Source organism: Gilbertella persicaria, assembly GCF_025201335.1.
Source record: "Gilbertella persicaria strain CBS 190.32 chromosome Unknown B0P05scaffold_3, whole genome shotgun sequence".
Lineage (NCBI taxonomy): Eukaryota > Fungi > Mucoromycota > Mucoromycetes > Mucorales > Choanephoraceae > Gilbertella > Gilbertella persicaria.
In genome coordinates this window covers 604,490-617,194 of record NW_026251964.1, presented here as the reverse complement: position 1 = coordinate 617,194, position 12,705 = coordinate 604,490, and the positions used below count along the sequence as shown (strand labels likewise).

The 12,705-nt window shown below is 37.0% G+C and overlaps 3 protein-coding genes across 3 annotated transcripts; 2 read left to right on the top strand and 1 right to left on the bottom strand.

Moving 5' to 3' along the window:
- The first annotated feature begins 1,685 nt into the window (after window positions 1–1,685).
- On the top strand, window positions 1,686–3,510 carry B0P05DRAFT_524578 (Rec8 like protein-domain-containing protein). The gene is made up of 4 exons (XM_051576218.1): window positions 1,686–1,894; window positions 1,941–2,083; window positions 2,128–3,063; window positions 3,113–3,510. The coding sequence occupies exons 1-4, from the start codon at window positions 1,774–1,776 to the stop codon at window positions 3,395–3,397; spliced, it is 1,485 nt and encodes a 494-aa protein (XP_051439166.1). The 5' UTR covers window positions 1,686–1,773; the 3' UTR covers window positions 3,398–3,510.
- A 1,377-nt stretch (window positions 3,511–4,887) lies between these two features.
- B0P05DRAFT_503040 (uncharacterized protein) lies at window positions 4,888–10,436 on the top strand. Its single transcript, XM_051575474.1, has 4 exons — window positions 4,888–5,729; window positions 5,787–5,827; window positions 5,887–8,994; window positions 9,040–10,436. The coding sequence occupies exons 1-4, from the start codon at window positions 5,065–5,067 to the stop codon at window positions 10,254–10,256; spliced, it is 5,031 nt and encodes a 1,676-aa protein (XP_051439165.1). The 5' UTR covers window positions 4,888–5,064; the 3' UTR covers window positions 10,257–10,436.
- On the bottom strand, window positions 10,437–11,812 carry B0P05DRAFT_524573 (uncharacterized protein). The gene is made up of 6 exons (XM_051576217.1): window positions 11,767–11,812; window positions 11,501–11,720; window positions 11,308–11,456; window positions 11,118–11,254; window positions 10,791–11,074; window positions 10,437–10,736 (listed from the first exon to the last, which is right to left on the bottom strand). Exons 1-6 carry the CDS (start codon window positions 11,793–11,795, stop codon window positions 10,497–10,499), a joined length of 1,059 nt encoding a protein of 352 aa, XP_051439164.1. The 5' UTR covers window positions 11,796–11,812; the 3' UTR covers window positions 10,437–10,496.
- Window positions 11,813–12,705: the final 893 nt, after the last annotated feature.

Genomic DNA, 12,705 nt, shown 5'->3' with positions numbered 1-12,705 from the left:
ATGTAACACTAGTTTTGATAAACTTTCGATTTGTTTTTTGTTGTAGCTCTAAGATGTATTAAAAGAAAAAATATTACGAAACCATTCCCACATCAGAATTAAACAAGTTTTCCCATTCAAGTCGAATCAAAAGAAAGAGAGTTACACAAAGTGCGTCTTGTGATCTGCACATACTTTGTTTATCTGGTCACTTTTCCCTCTCCCCACAAATTCCGAAGATAGTCGTCTTTTTATGGTAATTCTATGTTGTTCAACTGTACCAGCCATCCAATGATATCATAGATAAACGTTTGATTGTACTACGCACAGATAGTCATTCACTTTTTTAATGCAAAAAAAAAAAAAAAAAAAAAAAAAGAAACAGCGAAAGGACAGATCGAGTTGCATTTTCAAATGTTTACTTACATACATACATTTAATTCAACCGAGAATAGATCGAGAAAATAGCGAATAGACAGAGAATAAAAAGGACGATTGAATTAAACTTTATCTTGTTTTTACAAGTGTGTACTCTGGGAATTTTCTTTCTTTCTCATCATGAATCAGATATTATCCAATCATTTCATTTATCTTGGGCCCAAAAATGACACTACTAAGCAACAGCATTGATTTGTTACAGCAACAAGCAAGTACACGGGACAGTTTGAATAAGTACAATCCGATGTGCTTTACACACACGAAAAAAGAGAAGACGGTTTTCATTGGTTTTGAATATTTTATCCTGCCAGGCATATCGAGTAATACTAAAGACTCGAGATTAGGTTTAGATGGCATGGTTATTGATAGAAAACATGCTTATGTTATACCTTTTCTTACTCAGACATCCTTAGTCTACATTTAAAGATACTTTAGATAAAGAATAGTAACTCGTTTCTTGTTAGATTTTGCAAAGAGAAAAAAAACTTGTTTATCGTATTTGAAACGCTATCAGCTTTTAGAATATAATGCATATCTTATCAGCAATTCTTTCTTTTTGATACCTTTCTCCCTGCTGAAAAAAGGGATTTTGACTATAATGAACAAGTCAATATAAATTTCACTTTGTCTTTGAATACAGATAGATCAAAGATATACATGTTCAATGATTTGACATGACTACAGTAATAAACACTATTTTCTAGGCAACTGTAGACAAAATAAAGCACTATATACTTATGCAAATGCCAAATTGTATTAGAAGTACTTGTAATTTTTTTTTGTATTGGATGAAAGTTTTATTTTAAAGAAATAAAACCATCGTATAAATGGAAACTAGTGTATGTGAAGCAAAGTGACTAGCCATATGAAATATCCTGAAAACAATGCTTTTGTGGAAGCATTCAGTACGATTATATGGGTCTTATATAATCTCAATAAAATAGCCGTCATCTGAGCTACCCCTCAATATGTCCTAAAAAGGATATGTTAGGTTTTTCGTTCGTTGCTCCTTAGAGTCAGTATTCTTTATATCTTGTCTTGTTCAATGCTACAGATGGCAATACCAGTACCACAAGTAGAGGACATCATTTCAAAATGTCTTCAATTACCTGGTACTTGACACAATTGTTGATATCTAAGAGATACAGCCTTCCGCAAGGGATTATAGTGAAATCCGGAGCACCACCAAGAGTGATTAGACCAACATACTAAAAAACTCTCTAGACGAAAGAAAGGTAAACTTGTAGTTTATATCCCGAATTCTTTAAGCGCGATTTCAAAACAGCGCGTCATTTGTTACGCGTGTAAATAAAAGGTTTTTTTTTCTTTACTCCTTTATCTTTGTAACCAAGCGAAATGATATCTGATCAACTAAGAACAAAGCAAGGGCCTTTAGCTCGTGTTTGGCTTGCTTCTCACTGGGAAAAGAAGATCTCCAAATCACAATTCTTGCAAACTAACCTCGAAAAGACGATTGGTAACTTGAAGATGTATTATAGATTGTACTAACAACATTTATTTAGAAACCATCACTACCAACCAAGACGAAGAACCCTTGACTTTGCGTGTTTCTGGTCAATTGCTGCTTGGTGTTGTTCGTATCTATTCAAGAAAGACAAGATATCTTTTAGAAGACTGTAACGAAGCTCTTACAAAGATCAAATTAGTATGTAAATTTGTCTGTTTCTATTCACTAATATCTCTTGAAAGGCTTTCAAGAAAGGTGAAGTGAACATGCCTGATATTCATCATTCTATTGCCAATGTCAATACAATCACTTTGCAAGATAAGTTGACTGAATTTGATATCTTGCTTCCTGATCTTCCCTTTCATGCCAATGTGCCTGCTAGCGAATACGATCCTATTTTTGATAGTCTTGGTGACATTTCCATGTCTCAAGACATCAATTTAAATGATTTGAGTAGTTTTAACTTTGGCAATTATGACACTGAACGTGGCCTTAATGCCGGTATTGAAGTGGGCCGTCGTGATAATGAGGCAGGTCTTACCGATACTGGCTTTGACATGGATGCCATTGCTGATCCTATGAAAGACATGAACTTGAATGACAACCTTGGCGGTATTGGTGATGATGGTGTTAATTTCGATTTCGATTTGAATGATGGTGCTGACTATGGTGATGATATGAATGCTGAACCAGCTCAATTTGATTTACCAGCTCTTCCTACTGACTCCCTTGATAATTTGATGGAAGTTGGTATTGTAGAAGATGACAACATGTTTGGTATTGATGAATTATCAACTGAACCCACTGTACGCAGAAGAAAAAGATTGGTGGTTGACAAAGTAACAGAAATCTCTCAAGAAGATCTTCGTAGATACACACTTGATACAAGTGCTATTATCTCTACCACTGCTAATCTTGCTGGTGTCACAAAGCAAAAGACTACTGTCAATATCACAAAGCCATTTGGTGATGTACTTGGTTCTGAATTGAATAACCTGTTCTCTGGATTAAACCGTAAGCGTCGTGCTTCTGGTATGATCAGTAATTTGCCCAAGGAACCTCGTCTTGGTGATGTTTTTACTTCTGGCGCTGGTGATGCCTTCAACTTTGATGATGATGGCTATGACTTTGGTGGAGATGCTGGTATCAATGAAGATGCTTTGAAACAATTCGATAAAGTAAGTTGTACATCTTTAATATTAATGTCCATACTCATCCATCTATTAGAACAATGGTTCTGATTTCAGCGATTATGATCCCTTCATGGCTCAAAACACACAGACATTCAACTCAAGCACTCGTGCCACTTTGGAGAACATTGAAAACCAACTCACGACTCAAAACTTTGTAAATTTCAATGAATTGGCTATGCCTTCTATCAGTAAGAAGTCCGAAGCTGCTCGTATGTTTTATGATGTCTTGCTGTTGTCCACTAAAGATAAGATCAAGGTTAAGCAAGATCGTCCTTTTGGTGAAATTCAAATCAGTGCTCCTACTGCTACTGTTTATTAAATTATATCGTTTTTTATTTTATTTTATCTTTCTATAGCATTTTCTTTCTCTTTAAGCAATAAACAATTCCCGTCTTTATTGTTTTGTCAAAATAAAATTGTTGCTTAAAAGTACATAGTTCTTGGTAAGACACCTTGAATGACAAAAGGAAAAAAAAAAAAAAAAAAAAAAAAAAAAAAAAAAAAACTACTTATTGTCTTAACATAAACTCGCTCTAACTTTATCAAGTCATTAAGACTCTTGTTGCAAATAACATGGCTATGTTAACTTTTGGTTTGCCTCCTGTTAGTATAGCTTCTATGCTATTATGTATATCAACTGCTTATTTAGGTAACACTCTTTTTGTTGTTTTTTTTTATAATTTCTGAAATGAATTCTATAAATAAAATATACAATAGAGGAAATGATCAACTCACAAAAAAAGCATTACATAAGTAGATCGAAAGGTATTATGATTCGAGTGATACGATTAAGCATGTAACATACAATTTTGGTTTTTTTCATAGATACTCTGCCGCTACCTCTTCCAAGGCTCCATTGATACATTGACCAACGATCAACATATCAGTCTCCTTTGTGGAAACATGTTTCACAGAAAATTATGTTTGGTTTTGCTGTCAATTATATATCTTCACAAAGTTAAGATATTATCATACTCCTTGAATAAATAGACTAAATGTAAGTTTTAGTTCTTTTAAATATACGCATTTCTACAGTTAATTTATAGATGATCTAAATACACAAATATTGAGAGGGTAATTGAAAAGCTATATTCAAGTTGAACGGGTGACAAATATAAAAGAAATTATGTTTGAGCATCATTCACTGCAAACATCAAAGCAAAAATCGCAAGAGTGTGACACAAGGTATATTCATGTAAACAGAAAAAAAATTGTTGTACTAGAGTACAATTCTTGATATGTCTCGAATGCGCTTAAGTATTTTATTTTTCTTTTGTTATCACTACTTCTTTAAAAAGAATGCTATGAAGGCTGTTTTGATTACAATTTGCATAATCTGTCGGTTGAAACAAAAGCGGTCTGTGCAGTCATAAAAAAAAGACTCTTGATCCTTGTTGTACAAATGATATGGCGTAAAAAACATATACAATTTTCTGCAATTCGTTTCAATGCATCTTGAAGACTATTCATTTATTTGCTGTGATAGAAAGAATGACTTTGTAAACAATCATGCGACACTATATTGTTAAAGAGAAAGAGTGAGAACAAAAAAAGGATGATCAGCATACATTATTGTCTTCAGTTTGGTGAGTAATTCATATGAATGGCCGCAAACAAACATTATGTATTCCCCACACTCAATGTTGTGCTTCTTTTAGGGTAATACACTCTCTTGAATAAAGATAATAATGTAACAGTTACATTCTATACAACATTCTGAGTTGCACTGTTATTATTGTATTTTGCTGATGTCGTACTACCTGAGCACAGAGTCTCTCTTTTTTTTTTCTCAAATACCCAACGGTATGGCTATTCAATAGCTATTCATAGGTGTAGTATTATAAAAGGACTCTTTGATTTCTCGTTTGCCTTTTTTTCTTCCCTTCTTTATAGTTGTTTTGATATTATACGATCCTTTTCATAATTCATCCTCTCCGTTCTTTTAACATTTTATATTTACTTATATTAATCTAATTCTAATACCTAATGACTGGTAGTATCAACGAACCATATAACCATCAGGTAGTGGTTTCTGATGATGCTGATGAGTACTATCAACATCATACAGCAGAAGATCATCGTGGTCTTCGAGACGATGTCTTAATGGAAGAATACTCTGAAAAAGCTGCTCCTCCACCAAAGCAAAAATTCTACAAGAAAAAAAAGTACTGGATCATTTGCTCAATCATTACTGTCATTGTGGTAGTAGTTGCTGTAGTTCTTGCTCTTTATGTGATCTTCCCCAAGATTGCTCAATCATTGATGAACCAATCTAATATTGATATAACAGCCGCCGATATTTCTTTCAACAAACCTGATGCCCTGACAAACTCAGTATACTCCAAACGTAGTGATGATATGAACTCAACTTTCTATATGAACATGGAAAGTGCACTCTCCAATACTGGTCCATTTTATGCTTCAATTAAATTCCACAATCCTGTTCAGGTCTACTACAATGAAACTTATTTGGGTGACATGTTCTTCTTTAATGAAACAAGCATTGCCAATGGCCATGGCACTTTGAATGCCGTTACGCCCTTCTTGATTCGAGATCAAGCTGCCTTTGCTGCCTTTGCAAGGACAATGTTGGCTGTTGAAACTTTCAAATGGACCCTCAAAGGAAAACTCGATATTAGTGCTCTCACAAGGTAAGGATTTTCATCATTCATATATTGTTGTGTTTCTGTCCCTCACCAAATTTATAGAACAGCCACAGTTGACCTGAACAAAGAAGTTGTTTTAAATGGTAGGTGTAACAGCTAAATCAATTGGTTTTTTGACCTGATGCTAAACTTCCTTTTTTAGGCATGAATGGTTTTCCTAACGTAAAAATCAATTCCTTCCAACTTCCAGGTGATGATCCCAATGGTGGTATCCTTGTTGAATTGGGTACAATTCTGGAAAGCCCTTCTCCCATTGGTGTTCAACTTGGTACAATCAAAATGGCCATTGGCTACGATGGTGTTCCCTTGGGTTATGTCCAAGGCTCTAACGTAAATCTTGTTAAGGGTGATAACAATATTGTTCTTAAAGGTACACTCACACCACAAAATGATACTACGGCCTTACAAAAAGTTGGTGTCCTTTTCTCAAATTATGTTGCTGGCCAGCTCTCCAACACAACTGCTCTTGGTGTCTCTTGTGCTCCTGACGGTGTCAACCCTATTAACTGGCTCTCTGAAGGCTTTAAGTCTGTTAGCTTGAATGTTGGACTCTCTGCTGGTTCTCCCTTGAAGATCATCAATGGTGTCAACATGGGTCATCTTGACTTGAAGTTCGATGCAAATACACCTTATGCTCCTGTGGCCAATGCCCCTTCTGTCACTGCCAATTTCCAATTACCCTTTGGTTTCTCCTTGAATATTACAGAAGTCGCTCAAAACATCACTCTTGCTGTGAATACTTCTGGTGCTGAAACAGAAAACTTCGCTGTTATGCAAGCTCCTTTCAGTCCTGCTGTTAGTGACTTGAAGAGTGGCACTATTGTCTTTGGTATCAACAATACTGCCATTTCAGGCATTACAGGAAAAGAAGCTATTTACAATCAATACACTTATGAATTGACTGCCTCAAGTAACTACACCTTCATGATTTCTGGTCTTGCCTCTACAAAGACAATGACACCCATTGGCCCTATTCTCTTGACAGGTATCAACTTCACTGTGCCCACCACACTACATGGTCTTCAATTCTTGAACAGCACTCCTACAGTCATCAACTCGCTTGATGTTACTGGTGGCACATCTGATGGTTTGAATCTTGCTATCAATGTTACCATGGAAAACCCATCTGATTTTAGTCTCTCTACTGGCGACGTTAGCTTCAACATGGGTGCTAGTGATACTACGCTTGGTCTTGTTACTCTTTCTAATCTAGTCTTGAACCGTGGTCAAAATACAGTTGCTGCTTCTGCATCCTTTGATCCCAAATCATCTGATGTTGGACAAAACTTGTTGAGTACCTTTATCATGGGTTCCGATAATGGTGTTGAAATCACAGGTTACTCTAACTCAACCAATATTGCTTCTCTCATGAACGCATTGAGCGCTGTCAGTCTTAGCTCTACACTTCCCGGCTTAAAGACTGCTCTTATTCAAGGATCTTCCATGTCAGTTTTGCCCGATACTCTTCAAACCAGCATGGTTGGTGTTAAGGTCTCAATTGCTAACCCTTTCTCTGCTGGTTTGAGTATTTCCAAGGTTGTTGCTGCTGCTACTTTTGCTGGTATGCCTGTTGGTAATATCGATCAAGATATCAGTAGCAATCCTTTTATAGTTCCTGGTAAAGCTACTGCACAATCTCAAGCTTTGAATATGAACATGAACCTTGAGCCTGCTGCTGTTGCCCTCTTGCTTCGTACACTTGCTGTTCAGGCTAACCTTGATACACGCGCTCTTGATGCTTTGTTTGGCCTTGGTGGTTTTAATATTGATGGACAAGAAGACATCAAGGCTGATTCAAGTCTTTTCTCTAACTTCAATGTATCTCAATATGTTATGGACGCCATGAAGGCATTGAAGGTTGATCTTACCCTTTCTTCTACTATCAGGATTGGTCAATACACCAACGACCTGGCCTTCTCTCAAGGTAATGTCGCTGTTGCCACGGATAGTTCCGTCACTGCTCTTATTCCTATTGTTGGTCAACCCATCGTACAACAAATTGTAGATGGCTCTGTTCTTGGTTTCGATACCATTGTCTTGTCATCTGTGACTGAAGGCTCCTTCAATGTTCAAATGAAGGGCAGTATTGCCAACACAGGTCCCATGGATGCTACAATCAGCTTCCCTAGTCCTCTTACTATTTCATGGCAAGGAAAGAAACTTGGTACCGTCTCTATGTCTGCTATTAATGCCAAGGCTGATGTCGGTGCTTCATTTGATGTTCAAGGCTCATTCACTGTTGCCAATGGTGACGACATGGCTTCTTTTGCTGCTTATTTAATCAACAATGAGTCTTTTGAATGGGAAATTACTACATCTGATGTCAGTGTCAACGCTCTTGGTTTTACTTTTAACAAGATCTCACTTCACAAATTTGTCACTCTCGCTGGGTCAAATGGGTTCAAGGATGCAGTTACTGTTCAATCCTTTGACTTACCTTCAAACGATCCTGCTGGTGGTATTACCTTGACAGCCAAGACCACTATTTACAATCCTAGTCAAATTGGTTTCAACCTTGGTGGCGCAGGCTTTGAAACCTATTTTGGTGATGTTGATCTTGGACCTCTTGCCTCCGATGGCGCTGCTTACTTTGCCCCTCGCTCTTCTTCTAATATCAACATGAAGGGGCGTTTGATTCCTCAAACGACAAAGGAAGGTATTGTTGCTATCACGACTGTTTTTGGTCACTACCTTGCTGGTCAATCGAGCACGCTTACAGTCAAGGGTATGTCTGGCTCTGGTAACAATGGCCAAGTAAGTTGGCTTACTTCAGCTTTCAAGACAATTTCTATTGAAAACGTGGTCTTACCTGGTCCTTCTTCTGTACCTGTTCTCATTCCCTCTGTCGAAATGAAGACACTTGAGATGGACTTTACCAAGGATCCTTGGGCACCTCCTACTTCATCTTCTCAAGTAGAAGCTCAATTAAAGAACCCTTTTGGTTTCCCGTTGAGTGTCAAGCAACTCGACATGAAAGTAGCGGCCAACTACAATGGTAATTTGGTAGCCAATCTTGATGTGCCCATCTCCCCTGCTACTACAAGCTCCACTGGGCTCATCACAACTGGATTCACCAATGTTCCATTCAAGGTTGCTAATAAGGAACTATTTGCTGGTTTTGTTCAACTCTTGACGTTGAGTCCTCAGGTTACTTTTGGTCTTAAGGGTGTTTCTAATGCTGTTGCTGATACTGCTGTTGGTACTCTTACTCTTCCAGGTGTTGGCTTTGATGTTCAAACACATTTGAATGGTATGTATGATTAATACCCTTATTCAGACTGATCTCTTTTATTAGGTTTCAATGGCTTTGGTAATACTGCTCGTATTGTTGATCTCAAGGTGACTGGTGGTACTTCTGGCTATGTTATCATTGATCTTGTTGTTGAAATGAACAATCCTTCCAGTATTACTATCACTATTGGTGATATCAACTTTGATGTTCTCATGCCTGAATTCAACAATGCTGTCATCGGTAAAGTTTATTTGAAAGACACAGTCATCAAGCCTGGTGCTCAAAACTATAATGCTGTCATGCATTTAGCTGAAGGAGCTACAAACATTGAAGCTGTTGGCAAAATTCTCACCTACTACTTGACATCTGTCACTGTTCCCTTGACCATTGCTGGTTCCCCTAGCTCAACTTCTATTGCTCCCTTGCAACCTGCCTTGTCCTCATTGAAACTCTCTTCTCCTATGGCTGGTATCAATGGTGGTTTGATCAAAAAGATCCATGTCACTGGCGATATTATCGGAGCAGTAGGTGGTCTTGCTTATGCTTCTATTGAGCTTTACAACCCCTTGGATACACCTTTCAAGATTGTTCATATCTATGCTGAAACCAAAAAAACGGTTCGTTGCTCTATGATGGGTACTCAAGGACAATATGTCACCGTTGGTACAATTGACTACGAGCTTCCTAGTCCATTGACAATTCCTCCTAAAGGTTCTGTTACTACTGACAGTTGGCCTGTCAAACTTGGTGATCCACTTGTACTTCTTCCTACTCTTTATGATGGCTACCTCTTCTATAATGTGACTCAGAATGCCTCAGTCATTGTAGATGATGACTTCCATGCCTCCAACATGTACTATTACCAAAATGATGTACCTTACGATATGAATATTCCTGGCCTTTCTGATGATCCTTCTGGTCCTGCAAGCTGCAACCCTGGTGCTATTGCTCTTTCTACTAACACGACAGCAAATGCCACTACTACAGAGTCTATTTCTGCTACTGCAACTCTTATTCCCATTGATAATAGTACATCGACTACTGTTGATGCTACTACCACGACTGCCACCACTGTTATCACGACTACAGATGCACCCGTTGAGGCTACTACTACAACGACAGAATCACCTATTCAAGCTACAACTACAGCTACAACTACAGCTACAACCACTACAGAAGTACCTGCTCAAACAACCACTGAAACAACAACTACTAATGATGTTCAAACAACAACAACAACTGCTCAAGCTGCTGCTATTACTACCACAACAACAGTTTAATGTGTATTCAAGCTCATTTTAATATCAATACAATTAGCTTATCTTGATATTTTCTATACTTATCGCTCCTTTCTATTCTTATTATTATGCACTCTTAGCCGTCTTATTTTATAGCTTTTATATTTTTATCTTGTTCCTTTTTCTGTCTATCATATAGAACATACAATATATAAAGAGAGCATTTATTTAAATAGTTTTATATACTTTCAAGACGGTATTAAATCATTAAGTACTAGTAAATTATTCTTCGCTGGTATCCATACTTGTCTTCATGTACTCAGAAGGTCTTCTTGCTTTAATGTTGGAGAAATGCATTGGGCTACCTGAGCGAATACTGCTAGTATCAGGTGAAGAAGGTCGACTATGGCCAGTAGACATGTGTGAGTCTCTATGAATATAGTTGGATGAACTATAGGAAGGTGGTGGGTTCAAAAGAGGAGTAACCAAAGAACGACATGACTGCAATCGTGCTTCTAAGCTCTGTTACAATTATTTAAAATCCAATGATATCTAATTTTTATAAAATATACTTACTCTGACTCGACCAACCATTTCTTGTACCATCTTGACTGGATTTGATGAAGCAGAAAGAGATCCAGATGCTGATGTACGAGGTATGCGAGTAGTTCTATTACGTGAATAAGGATCATAATAGCCTGAACCTCGGTCTGGAGTAGGTGATCTATTTTGTTGTTCGTTTAAGGCTGCTTGTTGTCTATTCTTCTTTTCAACTTCTTCAACCTTGTTTTCAAGTTCTTCAATATACTCTTGTTGTTTTGAAGATTGAGAGCGTAAAACAGACAACTCTTGGTGTGCCTCTAGCATACACAGTGAATAAGACGTATCTCTATACTTGCTTACCATTCAGCTCATCCTTCAATCTTTGCGTTTGTTCTGTCAAATTGTCTTTTGCTTGAATTTCATTCTCTAAAATCACATTTCTTTCAATTGCTTTATTCAGCTTCATTTCCAGATCTGTCAAAGAAGAGGTCGCAGCTCTAATGTAAGGTAAGCATCTCTAAAATACAAAAAAAAATGCATCCTTTGCTACCTTTCTGTCCTTTCCAAATCATCATTGTCGAGCTCTAGCTCTAACACTTTTTTTCTAAATGATTCTTCTGTCGCTCTCAGAATATCAATTTCTCGTTGCATTTGAACCATTGTGATATTTTGTTCATGCTTTGATTCTGTGTATTTTGCCTTTTGTACATGAGTTGAAATGCTTACAACATTTTATATCTTACTTTCCAATCCTCTGCGTCTCGTTTAAAGTGCTCGCAACGCGATTTTAGGTCATTGTATGCTTTTTCAGTTGTTTGCAATTCTTTCTCAAGTTCTTCTTCAAGTTCGCGAGAAGATACTTGAAACTCGTCTAGAGCTGCTCTTGTATCTTGTAAAGTATTCTCTAGATTTTCTGCGTGGCTTCTCCAATAATCTAGTTCCTCTTGAATAGAGTTAAACTGCCTATAGACTCAAGTAAGTAACCAAATACAAATAAGCCTTTTATTACATTATACGGGAAGAGATATTGTTTGTCATAATAAAGAAAAAAGAAAAGAAAAAATAAGGGGTATAGAAAGAATTACACGCTAATTTGATGGATACTATGAGCACACCTTAACAACGCACCACATTCATTTCAGGATCGATTTGACAATCAAAGTCGTACGGAAGTTGCCGAAAAGCAATCAATTCTCGGTTGGTTATTTTCACATGTTGGCTAATTACAAGAATAAAACTCATACACGCCATTTCTCCCTTCTCTATTGTCATGCAATAAATATTCTTGTTATTGCTGCGAAGCTTTTTTGATGATGAGGTATTTTATTGACCTAGACTCTTTTGTTACACTTGGCGTAAAACAACGAAAGAGTTGTCAGAGATAACAAGCAAGGAATGTATTAACCTGTATTTATGCAATAAAACTTCTCGCCATAAGGGGTTTATCTTTCTCTCAAACAATTGGATATACACACACACTTATCATTCCTAAAGAAGTCTAAAAAAACAAACTTCACACATTTTGTTTGTGTAGTGCATATTGTTTACTTATCAACAGCATACTAATTTTGGCGCCAAATCGCGTTTCGAATTTATTTATTTTCTCAATGGAAAGAGACACGCACACACACATGTGTACAAAAGTATGAATGTACCACCCTATTCATGTGTCAACATGTATGCTTAAATTGCTATCAGGATCAAAGTTGAAGATCAATGATATACAGATTGTAGTTTGGTTTCAAATCATTGTATCAACTACACTAGCCTTTAAGCAGTAAGAAAGGTTATCAATATAGTGTAACACGGTCTGTGCTTGTCTTTTCTTGTCTCCTGTGGGAACATCGGATCCGAGATGCTCCATCGTAAAAAGTTCTAGAGGGCCTTTTTAACAAAAAAAGCACTCCCCTTTTTCGCTCTTCTAATTTTTTTGTGTATATATTTATGC